At 34.5% G+C, this 24299-nt stretch overlaps 1 protein-coding gene and 1 non-coding gene across 3 annotated transcripts; one reads left to right on the top strand and one right to left on the bottom strand.

Annotated features, from left to right (window-relative positions):
- The first annotated feature begins 438 nt into the window (after nucleotides 1-438).
- On the top strand, nucleotides 439-24161 carry SIDL (SIDL trafficking protein particle complex subunit 10). Of its 2 annotated transcripts, XR_016303252.1 has the most exons (16): nucleotides 439-767; nucleotides 872-1089; nucleotides 1240-1629; nucleotides 3351-3650; nucleotides 5757-5972; nucleotides 7177-7445; nucleotides 8701-8883; nucleotides 9459-9905; nucleotides 10797-11283; nucleotides 11971-12159; nucleotides 15792-16022; nucleotides 16965-17246; nucleotides 19120-19201; nucleotides 19374-19508; nucleotides 21172-22787; nucleotides 22901-24161. XR_016303252.1 is itself a non-coding variant. In XM_089639993.1 (15 exons), exons 1-15 carry the CDS (start codon nucleotides 704-706, stop codon nucleotides 21306-21308), a joined length of 3630 nt encoding a protein of 1209 aa, XP_089496119.1. In that variant the 5' UTR covers nucleotides 439-703; the 3' UTR covers nucleotides 21309-24161. The 2 variants fall into 2 exon arrangements, 1 of the variants encoding a protein (XP_089496119.1); XM_089639993.1 differs by having other exon boundaries at nucleotides 21172-24161.
- On the bottom strand, nucleotides 14774-14845 carry TRNAT-UGU (transfer RNA threonine (anticodon UGU)). The gene has a single exon. It is a non-coding gene; the product is annotated as a tRNA-Thr (tRNA).
- Nucleotides 24162-24299: the final 138 nt, after the last annotated feature.

Here is a 24299-nt window from a genome sequence, read left to right as displayed (position 1 = left end):
AACATGATGATACAGTTAACTTTACTATGTAATGCACTTTTTGTAGATACATACCATTTACCCATAATGATAAAAAATAATTCGTTTATTTCTTGTAGTCACTTTTCGAACGATTGAGCAATTACCGTTTTTATTTTAAAGTCATACAACTGATTGTTAGAGTTTTAAGATTACTTTCTATTTTTCGATTTTTTTGTTGGTAGGTATAAAAATATTAAAATAGGTGTATCTGTAATAAATATTTATGTCTCTGAAAAAAAAACCACTCTGATGGTGCATGTCAGTCAATATATAGAGTAAAAGTTTCAGTAATGCCGTCATGCGATTGTTGATACTTTTCTGCTGGATGTGGGTAGGCAAGTCACACTGTGTACAGTGTGTACAAAGTGTACCAATGTGCACAAATGGCACAATGTGTACAATCATGAACATGAGCAGCAAGTACATAATGTTATTACGATAAATAATCGAACCGTCAATTTCTGTGTATTTGTCAATTCCTATTGAATATGCATAAATAGCTGGATTTCTCTTTAATGTTTATAATTATGGGGAGAGGTCTTTTTTCAAATGTGTAACTCGGCTATGTGGTGTTTATTATTGTTTCCAGTGAAATATATTCTTTTTACAAGTGATAGTATTTCCATGACGTATGACGATAGGTCATGTCTGCCAAACTTGGAATTGTGACAGCTCTTGAAAAATGAAGGGCAACGATAGATTTAGTAAACAAGACAGCGGCATGTCGCATAAACCTATTATAACATGTAGGTGTCATTCCCAAAGCCTTCCGTTTAAACTTTTTAAATACGTCCCGATGTCTTATTGACATCCCCAATTAATATTTGTAAACATACGATTCAACTTTTAGGTGCAGGAGATTGGAATTTATTTTGTAGTCTCGAAGCTCCGCTGGTAGCTGCCATTCCCCAGGATTCCACCGAGTGGCGAAGGTCTTACGGGAGAGTTTTTAAATCAGTATTTATCGAAGCTACTTTTGAGAAATTTTCTAAAGAAATTTTGCCTGGAGAGAATGACTGGAACTTACTGAAACAACCCGTATTTCATATCTATTGGACTGACTGCACAGTGAGTAGTGTTGATGCGTACTTTCTTATTTGCGTTCCTAATTTTGTTTATAAACCTTCTTTTTATATTTTATATTATCTAACCACTGTATACTGTGATCTACTTTTAAGATTTGCACAATTAACTTAACAACATCTCGATTCTTTACAGGATGTGGAATCATACAAAAACACAACTAGAGATGATATTGAGGCCTGGTTCAAAGTTCTGGCCCAGAACAACATTACAGAATGGATGATAGTGTTGGTAGAAACATACGATATTAGGAAGACAAACAAATTACTACCTCGGACGACGGTGTTGGACAAAATCAGGAATGAGTTTGCCTCAAAGCACGGGGATCGGTGCCTGTCGGTCATTAACCCCATCAAGTCAGAGTCCCGCTCGGCGGAGTCGTGGCGCGGACTGGTGTCTCGAGTGCGCCACCTCGTTCTCACCGCCTACAATAAGACACTCATTAGATTCGAGGAACACATGAGGGAACAGAGAGAACGGAGAAACGAACCCGGCTGGAATTTCTGTCATTATTTTTTATTACAAGTAAGTTTCAAAATATTCTTAATGTAAAATTTTATTGTTAGAACTGTTTTGAACTCTGTCAAGTATACTTATTAATTGGTGTGCCTGAACTTAATATTGGAATTAAATCAGTGGATTAAACAATGAGTGATACTCTTTTTGATAAGAACTTAATGTACATTTGAATGTAAATGGTAGTGTTTAATGCGTTCCTTTTATTTTAATCTCTGCAGTAAAATCTCTCATTTTCAATCGTCTTTACAGTTTTCACAAAAAGCCATTGTTTTTGTTTTTTTTTGTTAGATAATAAAAAGTTGTATATTATTTAATTAAATTACACTAATTTGCAGCAAGCAAATAAAAAAGAATCATTTTCAGTGCTGAGTAATCGTAATTAAAAGCTATGGAAAATTTTTGTATGCTTTTCAAAAAGTCTTCCATTGTAGAAGGCTTAAAAGTGTATTATTTTCTTCCTCAAATTTTTCCCGACTAATGCTTATTTTAATAAACAAATCACAGAATTGATTCTCGTATCCACATTTATGTTAATCACCCTTTTAATATAATGTACAATTTCAATCATAATCATCGTCGGCCAATAACTTTTTACTGCTAGAAATTGCACAAATAATTATAGGCACTGAAAATAAACCTGCAGATAACTTATTTAACCCCCATGAGGCTGGTAAAATCTTGTAAATATCTCAAAACCAAAATTTATTAGATTTGAAATAATAGATGCGTTTCTACAAAATTAGCCTTTTTACTTTTGGAATTTTTATGGACAGTAATGAGATGCGTTATAATCTTCTAAAACATAGCTCTTCAAACTGCGCACTACAGTGCACTTCAAGGAAGTCATAACTTCAAATGCCCACAAATGTAGCCAGCCCATAGACATATGAATATTAGTAGACCTGCCCTAAGTGATTAAAAGCGTATTATCCCCACTCCCCATACCGGTTCCATTGGAGCCGGCTGTGCTCGCGTATGGCCTCAAGTGAAATTTGAAAACGTGACGTCATCATTCTTGTGCAAACTATGGTCGAGGCATCATCGGTTCATTTTACGAAATAACACGGCAAAATGTTGACTTGTACTATGAAAACTTGTAAAAATAGATTTGAAAAAGAGAATAAACCCAATTGTCGTATTACATTCCATATATAAGCATTATTTTACTTTATTTTAAGCATATTCACATCGTATAATATAGATCAGTTTTAGAAACATATACTATCACATCGAGAAACGTCTGGACGCGAAACACAAAGCTGGTTGGTTGCTGGGAAGTAAATTATGAACATTTATAAAAGTGTCTTAACTAAATACTTAAACGAAATATTCGACTCTGAAAATAGAAGAAATTTACTTTGGCGAATTTGGACTTCGCAAATTTGTTCATAACGTGGTGAGTAATTTGCGCTCCCATGTAAAAATGTCTATTCATTCAAAAGCAGATTTTACTTTTAAGAAGTAAATGGTGATATTATAATGCGAGATGCCTATTTACTGTCAGATTGATTTATTGACGAATCACAGTCAGCCTTACTCCCTTCGTTCTTCAACAGTTGATTTTACCCCTCGCCATTATCTTCTCGTCTATTAATTCCTATGTCTGTGAGCCAGCCGCATGGGGGGTTGAAAACTACATAGTTTTTTTTTTCTCAATTCATCCATTTGCATACATACAGGGATGATTTACAATAAGGGCTCCATCTATATATATACATTATTTTCAGGAGCAATTGGGTTTGGTATTTGAGATGCTTGGCTTATACGATGAAGCGTTGGTGCAGTACGACGAATTAGATGCGCTATTCACGCAGTTCGTGTTGAATTCCTGCATCGGAGAGAGCCCAGGCTGGCTGGCCAACTTCCAGAAGCCCATAGAGACCTGGCAAGGGGTGTGCCTGACCCCCGACATTCCCCTGAAGAGGCGCGACCTGCTAAAGGAAGGCAAAGCCACCCTGATCGACTTCAGGACCTACTTATTCCAGAGACAGAGCGCCATGTTACTGTTGACTTGCCGGCCCTGGGAGGTGAGTGACTTTGATGGAATTCAATCCACATTAGGGAGGTTGACCTCGAAAATAATAGAATGTAATCAATTTTGATTGGAATTTAACATTGTTATGTCTCTTAGTTGTACTGTAAAACATGTTCCCTACATTCTGAAATTTGATACTTTAGTATCTAACAAAAATAATTAAATTTAAACATGTAACACTATTGTCAGTATCCTTTATGTATTTTGTTATGAAAAGATAATAATGTTTTGTTCTCTATGTGCTTTGAGTTTGGTAGTAATAGGTTTTGTTTATATAATTATTATGGTTTTTGCATTAGTCGTTTTATACATTTTTAAGTGCAGTTTAAATTGAGCATCAAAATAATATTTTTTTATCCTCTAATCGTCAACTATTCAGCTTTCCTACAGTCTGTTACAAAATTATGATAGACTTTATTCAATAGATCACAAATGAATGTACATAGTGTCAATTGATATCACCTCAATCATTAGCAGTTGACTTATCAATTTATGCCAGTTATTACTGTTTGATTATTCAAGTACTTTACCTGTATTTCTATGGCCTTAATCAGTGGTGTTATTCCTATTTTTAAGAAGTGGTTGATTCACTATTCTACAAGTGCACTTCAGACAATTTTTTGTACCTATGTTAAAGTGATGAATGTTTGTCAACTTATGTTTGAAGTTGGGGAAATAATTTAACCTTTCCGGGAGTGTGGACGCTAATGAACGACGGTACACAATTTCGCCAAAGGAGTATGGACGGCTATGGACGACAGGGTCGCATATTCATATTCGATGCATATTCTGTAAATTGCATCATATTGACATCTATGGGCATATTCCTGTAACTTTACACCAATTTAAACATTTTACATCATTATCGACAGAGATATCGGCTGTTATTTATTTTGCATACTATCATAAAATTTAAAAATTAAAAAATTATTTTTTAATTTTTGTAAAAAAAACTCACTCCCCAGAGCACGGCCAGCATTACGTAACTTACTCCCGGAAAGGTTAATGTCGAGTCCTTTTTTATGTGAATAACGTACAAGTGTTACAACTGTTCCCAACCATCTGGAGCCAGTGAAACTATGGCATCCCCAATTGCGGTATGTTGTGAGGCCGAAGGTAGTTGGAGAGGAAGGAAATAGCGAAGAGGAAGGTGGGGAAGTTCCTGGCTATTCAGATCTGGTCAAACACGGCTAAAGCCATGTCGAGGAAAGTTTTAATTCCGATTGGTGGTCTTACACCAGGGCAATACAAAGAGTATCTTTCACCCTAAAACGTGCCGCAAATGTACTATGTATTATTTTTAGTGAATAAATTGTGAAATAACACAAATTAATCTAATAAAATTTTCTTGCGCATTCCAGGAATTGAACCTGCGACCTCCAGATTGCTAGTCCTCTCGATAACGGAGGCCGTCTAGAACAGTTCCCAAAACTAAGGCTGAAAATCCTTTTTAATGCCAATAAGTGAACGGAAAAGACATTAAAATATCTTCAAATTTCACTTGCTATATTACAGCAAGTGAAATTTTACATACACCCACAGCCATTTGAATACATTGCGTAGATTTAAAGAGTAACAACCTGCAGGCAAATATGTCGTTCAAATTTACATTTCACTAGCTGCACCCCGCCATGCATTGCTGGGGTTCAGTCTGTCTGTGCAGATAGAGAAACAATAGCGCATGTTGCTTTTACGTCCAACAGATGGCGCTGTTTAAAAAAAATAAAGCATATTTGTCCAACAGATGGTGCTGGTTTTAATAAAAAAGCATATTTTTACCTGTCACAGGTGACATCTACATAATATAAAAACACACATGTATTCAATTGCAATGTTGTGTCAAAATTTCAAAGCAATCAGTGAAGAACTTTTGGAGATTTATGATTTTGAACAAACAAACATTTATATTTAAATAGAAGATGTGTGAAAAAAACATTTTTTAGTTTGACCGTAATACTTATGCATTTGGATATGATAAACATTAGCTTGAATTGGCTGAAATATACCACTGCTATTGCTGTGTACATTAGCGTACTGATTACATGTTAGTTTGATTCCCACTTTAGGCTCGATCAAATATCTTCTTTTGACATTCCAGATTGCATCCCGATGTTTGTCAGTCATCCACAACACCATGAAAGAACTCCAGCTTCTGGAGATGACGATGCCGGTGGGCGCCTTCGCTTGCTGGGCGCTGCTGACCTGCCTGGAGGTGCTGCAGACCTGTGAGCGCCTCGCCAGCAATCCCACACACCAGCTGGTGGAGCAGTGCGCCATGCAGCAGGCCCCACTGTGGCACTATGCCAAGGATAAGGTCGGTTAGGTGCTTCAGTTAGCGAGGTTCATTAGCTTGCTGGGCACTGCTGACTGTCAGCAGGCCCTGCTGTGGCACTAAGCTAAGGACAAGGATTAAAGTAAAATAATACATTTAACTTTAATCGAAACTATGCAGATGTTAACCACTAGATTTATTTCCTGCTGTAAATGTTTTCATCTAATATCGAAGAATGCAAACAATACAAACATAGATTGTACTAGGAAATCATTTGTAGTGTGTTGTTAATTATAGAACCATAATCATTGAATAGCTGTAATTTATACTCTTACATATTACCCATCGATGCGGCAAGTGGAACATCTTGGCAATTAGTACTACTAAAGATGCGTCGGAAGATAATGGCGGATAAAAAGGCTTCATGATTGTGCTGACAATTAAATAGAAAAAGTTTAATTAACGATGTTTGTATAAACAAATCACTTACAATGTACCGTGATCTTGTCTCGATTCATTGGTTTTAGCAAATAAGTAGTATTTTTTTTTTAATTCGCTTACCATTGGACTGGTATTATTTGGGAATATATTATTATCTATTTTTTGTTCATTGTTGTAGCATTCTGTCACACAACAAAAGATTTTATTGGAAAAAGTGTTAAATAATGATTTCGGTGGGGTCTCTGCGTAACTCCGGTTCAAGACTAGAACTAGGATTTGCTTTGATTTTCAAAATTGAAACTGATTGTCGGAACGAAATTCAGACAAGCGATAAAGTAGGTACCAAAATTACTTTATTAATTACATTTTTTTGACAGATGTCGTAATTTATTTAAGTTTAACTGCGATTTGCTTTGATTTTCAAAATTGGAACTGATTGTCGGGACGATTCAGACAAGCTGTAATGTAGGTATCTAGTACCAATATTATTTTATTAATTATCATTGATAATTCTGTATTTGAAATGTGTATTTTTTTTTGTTCAAATTTTTGACAGATGTCGTATATTTCAACTTCACTAGCTATTTTCATTTGAATTAAAATTTCTGATCGTATTTTAAAAGGCAAATATTTTTTTTATAAATACTTTGTACTTTGTAAATTTTACATTTACTAATACTAAAATAAATTTCTTCAAGTAAGCAATCTTAGTAGTTGGTAAATATTCTTAAAATTGAAGATTTTATTTAAGCTCAGTCTATCAGTAAACTATACTGTCACTCAACCTCAAAATGTATAATTTCAGCTCTGCGAACTGGGCAAGCTCTGTGGCCTGCTTCCCGGCACCCCGGACCCCTCTTCCGCCCAGCTGCACCTCGTGGTGACGCTCTCCGCCGGCATGGGGGACACAGAGGCGGTGGCGATAGGACAGGGAGGACCCACACCTAACCTCGTCTCCAGCACCCCCATCGACCGGCTCAAGGAGTCCCTCGGGAGCAAGCAGGCCTTCCAGACGCACTACTTGGAGCTGGCCGAACTGGCCATGGGGACCTATAAACATATTGGCAGATTAAGGTAAGTTGATTATTCTAGGATCTTTTTTATCGCAAATATTCTGTTCCACTTATTTATTTTGGAACGGACAATTTTCACCCTGCTATGGACATCGTCAGAATGTGTCTCAGGACCAGTTAATTCACAGAAGTTGAACATTTCATCTAATTTCAATGTTAATATTCAAGTTCTGTGAAAGTTCAATTTTCTAAATTCTAATTTCTGTTTTATTCAAGAACTGTGAAAAAACTAGCCCATAGTGGAATAAAAACAGAACTTTCACAGGAATTGTAAATTAACATTGAAATTTGATAAATAAGCAACTTGCATCACATTTATATATATATATATATATATATATATATATATATATTTTTGTGATTTTTTTATTATTATTTATTTTTAATCATATATTTGAAAAATTCAATATGTGGAATCAGACCATTTTTTTACAAACTAGAATTTTTTTATAAAGTAAATAATAACCAAAAATCAATTAGGAGCCAAAGGAAAAAAAATCATGTCATAATACCTGTCGAAATTCTGACAGGTAGCAGACTCTACGTTGTGTTTTATTGTTTAAACATGGATTCTTTAACCTCTGTAGGGTCAGGGATAATAAAAATAAGTAAATATATTCAATTGTTTCTTTGTGGAAAACCATTGTCATCATGAATCTATTCTCAGAAAATTATCAGACTGACCCAAACCAATTTCAACTATTTTTCAAATCTTAAGATTATTATTAATTTTGTAAAACAACAACACACAAGTAAACTAATAAATTGTGTCAAATGCAAAACGTCAAAGTCAATGGAAGTTTCAGTGTTGCTATATTAAAAATATATATACATATGTATATGTTTAAATTTAGTAAACCTGGAAAATATTTCAGAAAAACACTTGTAAAATACTTGTATCTGAGCAGTTGCACTTAATCAGAACTGCTTATATTATATTGTTATGTATTTTTATTTGGTCTTGCCCAGTATTTAAAGGCCCAGATTCTCATTCCTTCCAAAGTGTTCTCATTCTAAAAATGACCAATTACAGTACAGTGTTTGAATCAAGCCCCAATACTACCCATTGGATACAAAAAAAATGTATCTGTTGAGTGCCGGCATATCCAATCGGTAATCTGTTTACAATTCTTTCTGCTTGGGGATTTTTTACCGTCGGCACACTACGGAGGTATTAGATCGCGGGAGCTCAGCCTTGAGAAATCTCAGAACCTTCTTTATGAATTTCAATAAAAACAAAACCTTTCTGTTTGCAGGAGCGCTAGAATAATAGGGCGCGACCTAGCCGCCTTCTACAGCGAGCTGGGGGAGACCAGCAAGGCGTGCGTGTTCCTTTCGGACGCTCTCCGCTCTTACGAGGAGCAGGGATGGAAGGACCTCGCTGCACAGACCAGGATGGAGCTGGTCGCTTGCTATCACAAAATGGCTGATCACGAAAAGTACTTATTTATTTACTTCTTTTTAACATTTTACTGTGGAAGATATAAACTCATCTCTCATATAAGGAGTTGGCCATCAATAATGACCTTCATTTAACAAAAATGAAAATATTTTCATTTTCAATGGAGTATTATATCTCCGAGAACACCTTTTGATTACTGCTTTTCATTTAGGGTATGTATTCAAATTTATGTAGAAATAGTAAAACCAGTTTAAATATTCGTATAGGTATATTTTTGTCAGTTGTCTAAACAGAAAACAAGGGAAGTTTTTTTTTTAAGCATAATTCCAATATTTGAGCAAAACTCATCAAGGTAATTTTCACACAGTTTCTTCAAATTCTCGGCCAACAGTCGGGGGCATTTTGAGGATTTATTTTCTGCTTCGACGTTCAAGAAAACAACCTTCAACGTTTAAGTTTATATACGTAATCTATATAATACCATAAAATATTCATTCACGATGTTAACTATTTTTGTTTCAGTATTTAATATTGTCATTGGCACCTCTATGCATTTTTAATTGAATATTAAATTTTATTATTGTTTTAAATGTTGTGATTTCTATATTCCAGGTATACAAAACTGTCCGCCACAATTTCCTGCACTCTAGAACTGGAAATATTAGTACGAAACTTCTACTTCGATGAGATGCAGAAATCCATCAAAACGCGTTTGAAAGACACAACCGAGATGATACTGGCCGAACTGAATGACTGCTTCAAGGTAGTGGCGGTGGAGGTACTGCCGTCGGAGCGAGAAAACCACATTAAAGATTATCCGGTGAAGGTGGTCCTGTGCATCGAAAGCTTCTTCCCCCGGGAGGTGGTCTGCCAGAGGGCCTCCATCAGTCTGGAGGAACAGGATCCAAAGAGGCCGGAGAGGCGGCCCCAGGAAAAAACCAATAAGACTGAATCATCTAATGTAAATAATAGTAATGTTAGTCAAGCCTCACCCGTCAAGAGGAACGTCTCCATCGTTCAGAACAACGTAGAACTTGTTGAAGAAGAATATATTTCAAGGTTAGTTACAATCTTTTTTATTTCTCCCCTAAACGCTTGGAATTGAGCTACCCCTATAACCTATAAGCTATGATTGTCCTGACAGTAAAAGATTTAATACATCTACTAAACATATTCTTTAATTTTGCATAGAATAATAAAATGGTTAAATGCGAACGGCTTTCAGTCACTGACACCTCAAGAGAATGATTTTTAATTTTTTATCTTGGCTAAGATATTATAAAGAAAGACAAACATTCCCCCGGGTTACAAATAACCTGACAATATTTGAAAATCTCCTACTACCACTACAGTAAGCGGAAAATGTTGCTTGTGTCGTGATGGAGGAATTGAACACACTACGCCTGGGTGGGACCCAAACGCGGTGACAACTCAGCCACTGGCTTGTTGTTTAAGATTCTTTAATTGGAAGAAAATATGTTTTGCTGTTTTTTTTTTTTTTTTTAATAGTTGATATTATTTTAATGCAATATGTGTATTTAAGTGTATTATGAAATAGTGTAACCACTCGAGTGATGTAGATTTCCAGGTGTTCGGTTTTCGATTCAGCCATTGGATTTAATTAACATCACACCTTCAAATATTAATATGGAAACATGTGAACTGCTTACCGCGGTTAACAGCCAATGCATTCACCAATCCACATTTCACCGATTCAGATTTCAGCGTTTACCCCATGTTTTTAGGGTTTATAAATCGTTAAATTCATAATAATCAACTACCTAAATTTGGGTAGCCATCACTCGAGTGGGAAAGGAAACTAACAAAAACAGTTTTTTTTTTTTTTTCTGTAGGTAATTATAATTTTATTAAAAAGGAATCTTTGAAAATCAATTAAAATATAAGTATGTACATAAATATTGATAATTTGATTAATTAATGCAATTTCAGTTGTAGATTAGATGACCTAAAACCCCCCAACCCTTTACTACGCCCCCTGAACATGTCCCTGCACCTTGACTGGAAGGAAGACAAGACCCTGGACACCGCCTCCGTGCAATGCAACGTCAACACCAAGACCAAGCTCAAGCGCTCCGACAGCGCCAAATACCGCAAACCCTCCGCCACCCGCAGAAACGACTTCACCCACAGCATTAGCCACGACAACTTCTCCATCAAACCTGGAATGAACGACATCATTCTGGAAACCGTGGCACACCAAGCTGGCCTATTCAGACTGAGCCAGATTTCCCTAGTTGTAGAGCAAAAGCTGGAGTATCTGTCCAACGCTCTGTCCGCCTGCAGGATTTGCTATGAGGTGGTAACGAGAGGTATTAATGTGGCGTTGAATAAGGTGGACCCCAAGAAGGATCTGCTGGCTGGAGTGGAGCACCCCATGGAACTTGTTGTGACGAGCGGGAGTACTAGTATTACTGAGGTAAGCTTTTTAATCACTTTCTACTATGTAGGTGTTTGTAGGATACAATATTCTAGGTTAAAATATGGTTTTGTTTCTAATTTAAACATTTGCTATAGTGGTGAAGCCAAAGATATTAGAAGAACGAGATATGCTATGTTGGCCGCCGGACCGTAGGCGGAGTACTACCTAATTAGGGTACTTTGAATACTATCGGGACGTGTACGCACAGAAATCTGTTCTATGTATTAGTGCCAACTGAAACGATACGTCCTTAGCGTAAGCGAAGGTGTGCAGTAGTATTGGTGAACAAAACCGGCGACACTGGGCAAAACAATTCCACACAGTATGAACTGCTCATAGCACATCTCGTTCTTCTAATATCTTTGGGTGAAGCCATTTTGTTTGAAACATAAAAAAATTTGCACAATACATTGGCGAAACTCTTTAGCGTGATGGTCGATTTATCCAACCTAGCAATTTTTTTTATCATTCTAGCTATACAGTGTTACAACAAATTTCTAAAAATCTTATTACCATAGCCTGTGCCTCAAGGGGTTTTAAAATGCGTGCACATAAGACAGAATCTCGAATCTACCAAAAAATTATAAACATGTCATGTTGTGACAGATATAAAACTATGTGATCAGAGTGGTTAAGTTAAGATTATCAAGATTGGACTCTAGTAGCAAAATAACTTATTTTCAGAACTGCACAATTCAACTGAGAACGTCCCTTGGTCTCACGGTGAAGCAAAGAAATGCCAAATACCAGAGTTTGGTGAGAGAACTGGAGATCAACATCCCCCCGTGTCAGCCCTTCAATACTGTGTCCATCCCCCTCACCGTGTTCGCCGTCCTTCCCCCCAAGAGGGATGATAAACCCATTGAACATAAGGTAAATACACTACTCACTTACTAATCCACTATCCCAAAAACTGGGCAAATTAGTGAATGCGGCGGATTATAGTACATACATACAAAATTTGAAAATAAATTAAACAGGTATTTCATAAAAAAAATACAGCCATCAATCTTTTGTAAAAATACAGCTATCCATTTTTTGTAAACTTTCCATTTTTTTGAGAAACGAACACAAACTCATGCGACAGTAGCTAAAATACCCCTAACCAGGACTAACCCAAGTTAACGAGTAAGTTAACCCAACCCGTCGCGTGTTGGTGTACAAAGCTTAGCGCTCGAGTCTAAGCACGCTGCAGACTACTAAATTTTATGTACCGACAAATTATAGAGCTTGATGTTGTCATTCCAAATATTAAAATAAGAGGCAGATTATAGTACAGTAGAACCTCGTTTTACGTTGTTACGAATTCCCACGTAATTCGAAATTTTATGAAAAAATACGCCGAAAATCGATTTTCTCGGCCGCCTCTTCAAATCCGGGTGGTATTTTAGTTGTAAATTCGTATTAATACCAATTATTTCTTTATTTTCGCGGCCGATTACCGTAGCGGCGGGCCCTTTAAATTCAGATATTCGCAATAAATTCGTAAAAATGCTATATATTTACTCGTAAATCGAGATTTCGCTGCCGATTTCGGTCGTGGCCTACCCTTTAAATTGAGATATTCGTAAAAATACGATATATTTCCGCGTAAATCGAGATTTCGCGGTAATTTTCCATCGCAGCCGGCCCTTTATTTCAAATATCTGAATTTAAATTCGTAAAAATACGATATGTTTCCGTGTAAATCGAGAATGCGCGGCCGATTTCCGTCGCGGCCGACCCTTTAAATTAAGATATTTGATGTTAATTCGTAAAAATATGAAATATTTCCGCGTAAATCGAATTTTATCGGCAGTTTTTCGTCGCGGCCGGCCTTTTAAGTTCAGATATTTAAAGTAAATTCGTAAAAATATGTCATATTTCGGCGTGAATCGAAATTTTTCGGCCGATTTCCGTCGCGCTGTATTTTTTTAATTCGGATATTCGAAGTAAAGTTAGTAAAAATACGATATATTTCCGCGTAAATTGAAATTTCGCGTCCGAGTTCCGTCGCGGCGGGCCCTTTAAAATTCAGATATTCGAAATAAATTCGTAAAAATACGATATATTTACACGTAAATCGAGATTTCGCGGCCGATTTCTGTCGCAGCGGGCCATTTAAATTCAAATATTAAAAATAAATTTGTAAATATACGATACATTTACGCGTAAATCGAAATTTCGCAGCCGACCCTTTAAATTCAGATATTTGGTGTAAACTCGTAAAACTACGACGTATATCCGCGTAAAACGTATTTTCTCGGCCCTTCAAAATCGGATATTCGAAATATTTATTATAATTTGAAAAAATACAACATTCCAGTGTAAATCGATTCAGATTTACAAAATAATAATACTAATTAGGACGATGTATAACCACGTAAAAATACATTTTTCGGCATTTTACCGCCAAGGCTGACTTTTAGATTCAGATTTACGAAATATTATGATTTATTTTCGCAAAAATCAAATTTTTCGAATTACAGGAACAAATTTTCGTGCGCAGACAAAAATAAATTTCGAATTACAAATTAACGAATTTCGAATTAAAAAAAAATTTGTATAAAAAAAATTTTCTGCGAAATTTTCGAAATACGCGTTTTTTCGAATTATCGGGGTTCGAATTAACGGGGTTCTACTGTAGTTATTGGACAATCGAGCGACGGATTACTGAGAGAGGACTGTAATCAATTTCTGCAGAATTAATATGTACATATTTTCCAGAAAACACTTGTATTGCCTTATTTGAATTTAAAATAAAATTAAAAAATTACCTAAAACTACTATAAAAGTCCTTACTCTTATTATTATTTCCTTCAAATCTTGAAAATGTATTATTGATAAATCTTGCCTATTTCTTACTTATCCCTTTGGTTTTGCAAATATATTATTTACTTACTTACATGATTCCATATAATTGAGCTAGGATTCACTCACCAAACACAAGAGCCTTGTCTCTTTATGGTGAGGAAAAGCTATTATTATTTACCTTGATAACACTGTATAATATGTATAATTGTATATTTATTGTAAAAAACATACAAATATTAAATAAAAAAATAAAAAAAAATAAAATATACAATGGTAAAAATTATCACTTATTGCTAAGGAGTGTGTTAACTACCTAGTGCACCTAATCAAATAGTTCTACTGCAGGTTGGATTTATAGTTTCATAGATCTTGATGGGAATAATGTTAGAAGATAAAAACAGTTGTGACAGCCTCTAAATTCCAGATAAAAAAATGCCATCCAAATTTCATGATGCCATGCTCACCATTTGAGATTTTCTTTTGGGACACTCATATAGATTATCTTTATAGTTAAGGTACATAAAATGCATTCTGTGTGTGAAAAGGATATCGATTACACCTTTTCTTTGAGTCATCAAAATCCACACCATTCTGAAAAAAGTTTTTTTTTTAAACAACTTTAGGTGTGAAATTTATTTTTCTTATAAAAAATAAATAATAAATTCAGTAAAATGTAAATTAAAAAAAAAATTGTTGCCTCCAGAGAGAATTGAACTCTCGACCCCTGGTTTACAAGACCAGTGCTCTGCCACTGAGCTATGGAGGCATGTGTGAAGATGGCAAAAATGTACTAGCTTAGCTAAAGCAGTCCATATCATGATCATAAATATTTTATGTCAAATAATTATCACATATTGTCATTGTCATAAATTTTTTACGATAAATACATTAATGAAATAATTTTACGACATGTCTCAATATTCTGATATGAAATATTTTTGGCCGTTTTCAAATATTTTATGTTTTTCCATTGATTTTGAAATAATCTGTGTTGTTAGATAAATAGATTTATATTTTAGGTCTTATTCAAATTTCAATTAAAATTTTTATTGGATCATTTAAATGGATGTGCATACAAATGAGGTTTGGATTTTTCATTAGAAGTTTGAAGTGATCTTATATGTAATATTTATTTGTGATGAAGCGTAATATTATCTATGTAGTCAGATATCAGATTAACACTTGTGTAAATATTCCAAAAATAATGCTAATAAAGAGTATTTTGTTTTTTCTTTATTTTTTTAAAATTATTGTTGAAGAAATGTCTATACATATTATGCAATAGGTATTGGTGATTGCCCATGCATTTCAAACAATTACATATTTACTTTCTGCATACAAAAATATATATTATTTGAGTTTATTTAGGGAACATGCAAGTGAATTAATTTTTCCATTTAATATATTGAATATAAAATAAAGTACTTAGGTTCCATTTACAATTTTTTTTGAGATTACAGATTAGGAAGCAAGTATGTATATAATAAAAGTTATAAGTAAAAAAAAATAATGAAAACAAAAGATGAACAATTAAGAAATAATTGTTTTGATTTAAGTAAAGTTAATTTGATTTTAAACTTTTTAAGGGTACAATGGAAAATATCAATACATATCTCTTAGGACGGGTTGTTTTAATATTGTGATAATAATAACATGTGGTATTGTCTTCAATGAACAAATGTATTATAGTAAATATATATGTATTTTTCCAGGTTTGGTTGCAATGCCCCTGGTGGGAGACCCCCGTGGTGGTGACTCTTCACTTTGCGCCCCCACTGACTGCCTCCTGGAGACTGCTGACCTCCAACACGCGCAAGATAATGCATGTGACCCTGGCCTCCTCCACTTGTGACCAGGTCTCCCTCGCTCTGTTCGATCCGTGTCTTCAGACGCAGGCCAACGTCACGCTGGTGGATCTCAACCCCAAGGGGGGACGCAAATATGTAACTTGTTTTTTTAATGTTTACGTATAAATAAATTCTACTTTTTCTTGTAAGATACTGTTTTTGAATTATCAGGCTGTTGTTTTCTTAGATGTACATAGATAAATAAATATATTATAGAATTGCTTATCTGAAGTCTTGTGAAATTTTCATATAAAAAAAAAAATTGACTAGGTTTGCCCTACCAACGTATGTGATAGATTGGAGTTTCCCGAATCAGTAAATACTCTTTTTTTTATGCCGGTAAGGTATACTGATTGAATCGGATAAGTACATATTATTAAATGTGACAATAATAGACTTTAATTTTCATATAAAAATAATTTTTTAAATAAATTTGCTCCGCGCTGTAATGTAATTTAATTTTATTCAATAGTAATATAATATAGTCATTTTTATGTAATCATTTTGAAGTTGTCTGACACTGAAGTGATAATCCAATTGTCTATCTTAATTTAATTTAAAAAATTTAAAAAAAACTGCATACTTACGCCGTTCTTCCACAGGTATCTTGGCGACTACCGCCATAGATCTGCGCGGAGGTTCTGATATTTAAAAGTTGCCAACATTTTATAAACTTGTTGGCGACGTTAATCCCCGCCACCTACCGAGCGAGATTGTTCCCATTCGCATCGTCGAGACTTTAAACATGGCGTCACTTATGTTTCAGACATTTTTTAACAATGTGTGTGCTTTAAGTCCAGTACCGCAGAAGAACCATTTTTATTAATCTTCAGGAGGGACAAAACCGCGCTCTTGCTTGCTTTACTGCGGATGATTCATTCGATGAATCGACTTAAACCGAGTAAAAGCAGTCAATTTCAATATCAGAAAGCAACAATCAATGCAGCCTACGTCAATGGGGTTCTACTTTAGTATGATTTGAGACAAATTTGAACAGTTTTCTCACACTTATGTTCTAATAAATTATTCAATGCGCAGATAATGGGCGCCAGCGGCATCACCGTCTCCTTCATGTGGGAACTGCAGATGGACCCGCTGGAGAAGCCAATGCCCATCAAGTCCATGTTCTCCATGTCATACTCGGTGGTTGGCGGGGAGGTGGAGGGGGGGCAGGCAGAGAGCCCCCTGGAGTACCGCTGCCCCTTCGAGATGCAGGACTACACCACGCTGTTCCTCGTCAGGTCCCGGGTGGAGCCCACCAAGGGATCCGAGTTCTGCCGGGCCTCGCAGATGTGCTTCTTGCAACTGTCGGTGCAGAAGGTATGTTACATAATAACTAATAACTCTTGTATTCCATAATCTGGGTTCCTTATCCATTGCATTTTTCTGTACAATGGGGGTATTTTCGACTATGAATACTGTGAATGTGAATGTGCGGAGGATTTTAAGTTTATTTTTCTGATTCTGATGATCTTACTAAAGATGCAATAACAAGTTAAACGCATACAAGCTGTGCTTTGCTCCCATCGCCTTTTAGTATCTCCAATCCACGGCCTCCATGGTCGAGGGGTGAGGCTCTCGACTAGCAAGCTGGAGGTTTCGGGTTCAAATCCCAGCATGCGCAAATAAGTTTTATTTGATTGAGTGTTATTTCACAATTTACTCATTTAAAATAAAATGTAGAATATATGCGGCACGTGCCAGAGTGCGAGATACTCTCATTGTCGCCCCGGTGTAAGACCACCATTCAGAATTGAAACATTGCTTGAAATGGCTTTGACTGTGTTTGATGACCAGATCTGAATAGCCAGGTACTTTCCCACCTTCCTCTTCCCCTTCTCCTTTCCCTCGCAACTACCTTCAACATCACAACATACCCCAATTGGGGATGCCATACTCTCACTGACTCCAGGTGGTGGGGAGCAGTTGGGGCTCTTGTGCAGTTTCACATTTGTGTAAATATTACTTCTGTAGGTTTTATACAGACGGAGCTACATGCAAAAGTTTGAACACTAGTTACAAGTTATAAATGAATTCTCCACATTTCAAAAAACTTTGAACATGTTTTACTTAAAACTAAAATATTCATCATAACTTGTTATTGCCTCAGCTCCTCAATTTTATTATTTCTATCTATAATTTTTGATTTAATAAATTATCTAAAACCGCACATTCCGAAACGGTTCCAACAGGCTACAAAATCATTATGACGTAGAAAAAGCTAATGGCTGGTAAGATGATTGTCACCGAAGTTAGTCGGTTTAGGATGTTTGTCATTTGGATGCCATATTCACGAAGAAAAATGTACATGTCATTTTGGCGGCAAATCAAAAATTTTAAATCATTATAAATGTTTTTTTTCCTCAACAGAAAAATACAATGAAAATGCCTTCATTATCGTAATTCTTTCTTTAATTTTTTATAGAATAAAAATTAATATCGTATTAATATGAAATAAAGCATGTCAGAAAATATCTGCTGAAGTCTCCTGGACTCCTTCCTTGTTCTTCATAGGTATATGTAATGTGTAATTTCTATCACCTAAGAAATTCTAAAAATATAGTACTAAAGGATTCATATGTCTGATACTAATTTATAAATGTGGAAATTCTAACTATACAATTGTAAATGTTCTCCAAAATGCCCTAGAAAGAATCTCATACTTGTGATGTCCCGAAAGAAACCATTCATCTGTTTTAAATGCAATTACTAATGTTATCCAAATTTACCCTGGTAATAAATTACATCTTTGCGATTCTTTCAAGGATAAAGAAACCATCCTGCCACTCCAAATACAATCAACAATGTTCTCAAAATTTGTTTTGACAGCATCGCCATTCCATTGTAAGAATATTATGTACTAAATACACAATTTGGCTGTCCTGAAACGGTAATCCTTCCCAGTCGGACAGACAAAGGTTCATTTTGTTTTGTATCGTTTGTAATTTATATATATAAAATAAAATTAAAATAAATATGATTTATTCTGCTTAAGGCGACGGATCTCCTGTGCAACTGCATACAAAAATGTGTACAGACATGCCCCATTTCTAATGTTTGCACATACATTTGTTCAGTATTTGTGGTAATACTTGTGAAAACGCTTTGCAGGAGACCCACCTTTACATAATCATAATAAAACATGTCATCTTACATAGTCATGTATATTATAATATTCCTGTTTATTGTTTAGGTGAATGAGACTGATCACAACTCCCTTATGTATGAAGTGTTAGCAGACCAAACCATGTGGGCCGTTTGTGGAAGAACTGCGGGTAAATTAAACACTCCTAAAGATATTATTTTACTTTATTATGTATTTTAAAGTCACTTGCTCTTGAGATGAAATGTATTTTATTAAAAACCTTTTTGCTTATCTTTTGTAAAGGCATCTATTTATCCTAACTTAATATGTCTTACGTTGATTGAAATGGTTTATTCATCCAGGTGTGATAACAATGGAGAACACAGAACCTCAGACTGTGACCCTGGACGTGATGCCACTCATCGCTGGCCATCTGCCGCTGCCGGCCGTCCGGCTGTCCAAATACATCGCTGCCAGCCAACCCACTTCCATCAAAGGTACCTACGTACATAGACTCAGTATCACCCTGACGTGAGACAACAATTCACTGTCAAAATATCACCTTTTGACTAGCCTGGCAACACTGTAGGCTTGCAGCTTTTCAGCTGGTATTGAAGACACATTGTTACATAGAAATATGTAGGATGAAAGCTGTTACTTTGATTTTGCATTTGAATAGTTCATAACCCTTCACTGGATATAATAATATTGATTCAGGAATGCCCTAGTGAGATGTGCAGAGTATGTTTTTTATGATAAAAACTGTTTTTTGAATAAATAAATAAATGCTGCAAAATGATATTGAGGTTCTTGGCCCATTTACCATGTCCATTAAACAACAGTGTTATAATTATTGTGTGCATTTTCCTCCCATCTCCATTAAAAATAATATAAACCGGCATGTATTTTCATTTTTTTGAAATACTTTTTTTAAGCTATTTGTTTTTAATAATTTATAAAAAATCAGATTATTTATAAACAAGTTCTGCTGTGTAATTATTACCAAGCGTGACAGCTGTTTCGCCTTCCGAAGGCATTATTAACCTTCGAAGTGCCTACTGTAGTGTGCCGATGGTAAATTCCCACAAACAGAATTTTTTTTTTAATATAAATAATTTTTTTTATAATTTTTTAAAAAGTCGAAAAGAATGTGACCTTACTGAGGTAACCCGTTCTTATTATTTTCATAGTATCAGTTGGATACACCGCACCCAACAGATATAATTTTATTGTATCTGATGGGTACTTTTGTCACTTGAAAAGTTAAAAACCTCTATCAAGAGTATAAAAAATAAAAAAAATTTAAACTAAAATGGAGTTCTACAAATTAAACTTGGTGACAATAAATAATCCATTTTCCAGGGAAAGATAGCTGAAAAAATTGCATAAATTACGTTATTTTTTGGCAGTGCAATTTATTTATATTTTTCTTGGTTTTGCTTTGAAGTTTTCCATTAATCCTTCCAGCGCTTGAGGGTCATATATGACCAGGTGTCCATATTTTATAAAAGTATTTTTATCTTTTTTCTATCATGCGATAATACATAATTTTTTTGACGTTAGAAAGAGAAATAATAATTCTTTCCAGTTTGCCTGAAATATTTATACTGGAATCCATTTAATAATTTATTCCTTTTAAAATTTTGGTTGTTTTTAGGATTTTATTAAAGGATTTTATACTGGAATCCATTAATAAAATCCTAAAAATAACCAAAATGAATAATTCATATTTCACGCCACTATCGCAACAATCAGTTTAACTTTAAAAATTACTTCTTTTATTATATGAACGAGATAAAAGTGAAGATACAGTTTTCTTAAAAATTCTCCAAACAAAATGAATGTGTTTTCGAAATATCGAGTTCTTTCAATTTTTCTATGATTGGAGTAAAAAATTAAGTAAAAATGTGGTTAGCATTTTTGACAACATTTTTCACGTTGATATTAAAATTTTATTATTTAGAAATAATTATGTTTATTTTAAATGCATACACTGGAAAGATAATTTTATCGAGTTTCTAAAACAGTATTTGTTTTTAGGGAAAATTAAAAAAAAAAATGTGTATAGTGCATATATGAAATACACAGAAATCATTTCAAACTGATCAAATGTGATGAATAATGGGTTAATAATCAAGCTGCATCACTTATTAATTTCAGATGGTCGCAAAGCCGACACGATGAGCAGCTCCCACCACCCCCGACTGGAGCCCTTCTGTCCCGGCCAGGTCTACCACAGTGGCAAGGCGCAGCAGGTCCACGTCCTGGCCAGCGTCAGCAGCAATGACCCGCATTAGACGCAAACACTCGACAACTTGACTTGTACAATAGCTCACCACGTGTCACGGAACCAAATAGCGGGCATCTTGTCAGCTCAGTTACGTTGTCACAAATTCTTCGTTGCTTGCAAATTTCTTAAGAGGAAAGTACAGTCGATATTGAGGCTAACAATGTCTTTAACCTATCGATATCTCTATAGTCAAGTTGAGCTGTATTTATCTTCGTCTAAATGCTGAACAATGTTGTTAGAAGTATATTTTTAAAGCGGTTGTTTTAAGAATGTTCATGTAAATGGTGCTTTAACTCCCATTCTAAAATCAAAGTTTTGCGTTGGTTTGTTTATTTGAACTAGCAAATATTTATTAGCAATTAATTTAAAAATGAAATGAATATACATTCAATGGAACATATAACCACTTGAGCGATGACGTATTTAAAAAAATATGACTCGAGCGATGGAGGTTTCCGAGCATTCGGTTTTAAATTCGCCTGCGCTATTTAAAAAATTCATATTTCCGAATAATAATATGGAAGCAAATAAACTGCTTACTGTGGTTTAAAGCCTATATTTTATTGTTTATACCACAGGTATAATAATTTAAAAAAAAATTTAAACATAAAATTCATAAATGCGTGAATTTTGTTTGTTAGTTTACAAAAATCGCCCAATCTTGTACTTATTACTGGATATTTAAGAACATGTTTTATTGGTTCGTAAAAGAACTAGAAACAAGGTTTAAAATAAGACATGTGATAACAGTACACATTACTATTCTTACTTTTAAATTTTAGAATAAACTTACAAAAAGTGTTAAAATTCATGTAGTTTTTTTCATTGTGACATTACATTTTTCAATTGAAAACAACAGACTAAAAACTGTCACAGAATAATAAAAATTAAATCTCTTTGTTTTGAATTACTCTTAACGGAATTAATATTTAAACACAGATAACGTATTTAGAGTTAATATTGTACAAATAAATAAATTTAAATACTTGTCACTCCAAAAACAGAAACGCAGCTAACAAAAATACACATTGGCACTGACTTTTAAATTAAGTTTAACTAAACAGGGAAATTAATAACGAACACATTGATCTATTTTATATAACAGAATTTTAGAGAAATAAACATCCACGGTACTTTTAAACGACGTCACCTTTAACCGAAGTTAAAAAAATAATTCTAACTCTAGACATTTGCTACCGTCTTTTTTACTAAAATCTGTGAATAAATACAAGAAAGGACAACTGCTGCCATCTATCGAAAATCGGTAGAAACTGAATCTAACTAGCGACTGAACATTCTGAGCTGTTTGCGGGAATTACAAAATAAATTCAATAAAATTGTCTACCTAAATTTAGGCAGCCATCGCTCTAGTGGTTATGTAAGTGATTCAATCCCAACAACTGGAAAACTTTTATTTTTGGTGCTATGTAACTATTAAAGTATTGAATGATCTTGCTAGTGCAAAAAATAACCTATTTACAGACAGGTTTTCACTGCCTTTCCCTAACCTTTCTCTTTCCCATCCCTCATTCCTTCTGTACCAACTATTAAAGTATTGAATGATCTTGCTAGTGCAAAAAATACCCTATTTACAGACAGGTTTTCACTGCCTTTCCCTATCCTTTCTCTTTCCCATCCCTCATTCCTTCTGTACCACAACATTCCCCAACAAACATTGCCCATGCACTGAAACCACAGATTCTGGAAATTATCATCTTGTTTTTACATATTTAAAACAAACTTGTATTAGATTGGGAATTAGAGAAAAGCCAAAATATTATAATTAAGGGTACACTTAAAAAAATTCATGATCTGCTCTTTAATAGATGGTGTTATTAAATTATTTTAGGATAAAACGCCTTTTGAAAGTTACACTTTAAAGTATTAAGATGAATTGTTTCTTTGAACCCTTACAATAAATAGTTTTGTCCGTGTACAAACTCAATTTTTCCAAGAAAGGCATACAAATACAATATTGCACTGAATCACCGATACAATATTGTGTGTATGTATATGCAAAAAAAATTTTATATGTATTATGTATGTATGGGCGCAAACAAATAATTCATCTTAACATTTTAAAGCATATAACTTGCAAAGGATGTTTTTTCCTAAAATAATTTAATTAGCGCCATCTATGAAAGAGCAGATTATGAATTATTTTTAGTATGTCCTTAACAAAGATTAGTGGTTCCAAAATTGATTCCCAAGTGCTGCTAAAAGCACAGGGGAGTTCGTCAAGAGGCTGGTTTATAGAAAGTGAATTTGTATAGGAGGCAGCGTATTTGGGAACCACTGGTCCTTCATTCTGAATATGTACTAGCGTCGGCATTGTTAGTTGTTTAGATGATTTAATGCTTCCAAATTTCTATGTTCATTTAATTTTTATACCTTGTATAAAATATGACAATTGTATTTTAAAATGAGCTTGTGTATAATGTAAAGAAAAGTGTACATAAATACTCACATTGTGTTGGTTCACAATGTTCCAACAGATGGCGCTTTAATATCTGATAGATTGATATTTTTTTAACTGATAATTTTTTATTTGTCATCGAGCGATGCTAACATTTACTTTCAAATGTATGTGCCATCAACTACTACCTATGCGTTACGATCTATTTGTATTATATTTTATTTATTTCAAGGCTTTATTGTTTAATTCTTTATGTGTATATTTTAGGTAGCATTAAGCTCAGTAAAAACATCGAACTTCTCTTTGAAACTTGTAACATCCACACCATCGGTACAGAATAAATGATATTGGCTCCTGCAGTAAACAGATTGACCTCTAATTATCTCAGTAATTCGACACCGAAAAGAACACATAGAAATAGAGTGCTGTTATTACATAGTATTGTTGTATAGCTAAGATGGTGACTATATAAGGTGTTTCAAAGAACTCCATAAAAGATGTTTGTGATATTGGTTCTTTACTACTTTGTTCAATTACTAGCACACTGTTTAAATTTGCACGAAACTGTCAATGTCTTCTCAA

This window comes from Hesperophylax consimilis, chromosome 15, assembly GCF_061612785.1.
Source record: "Hesperophylax consimilis isolate HC1 chromosome 15, BYU_Hcon_1.0, whole genome shotgun sequence".
Classification (NCBI taxonomy): Eukaryota; Metazoa; Arthropoda; class Insecta; order Trichoptera; family Limnephilidae; genus Hesperophylax; species Hesperophylax consimilis.
This window is presented reverse-complemented; position numbering and strand designations above follow the sequence as displayed.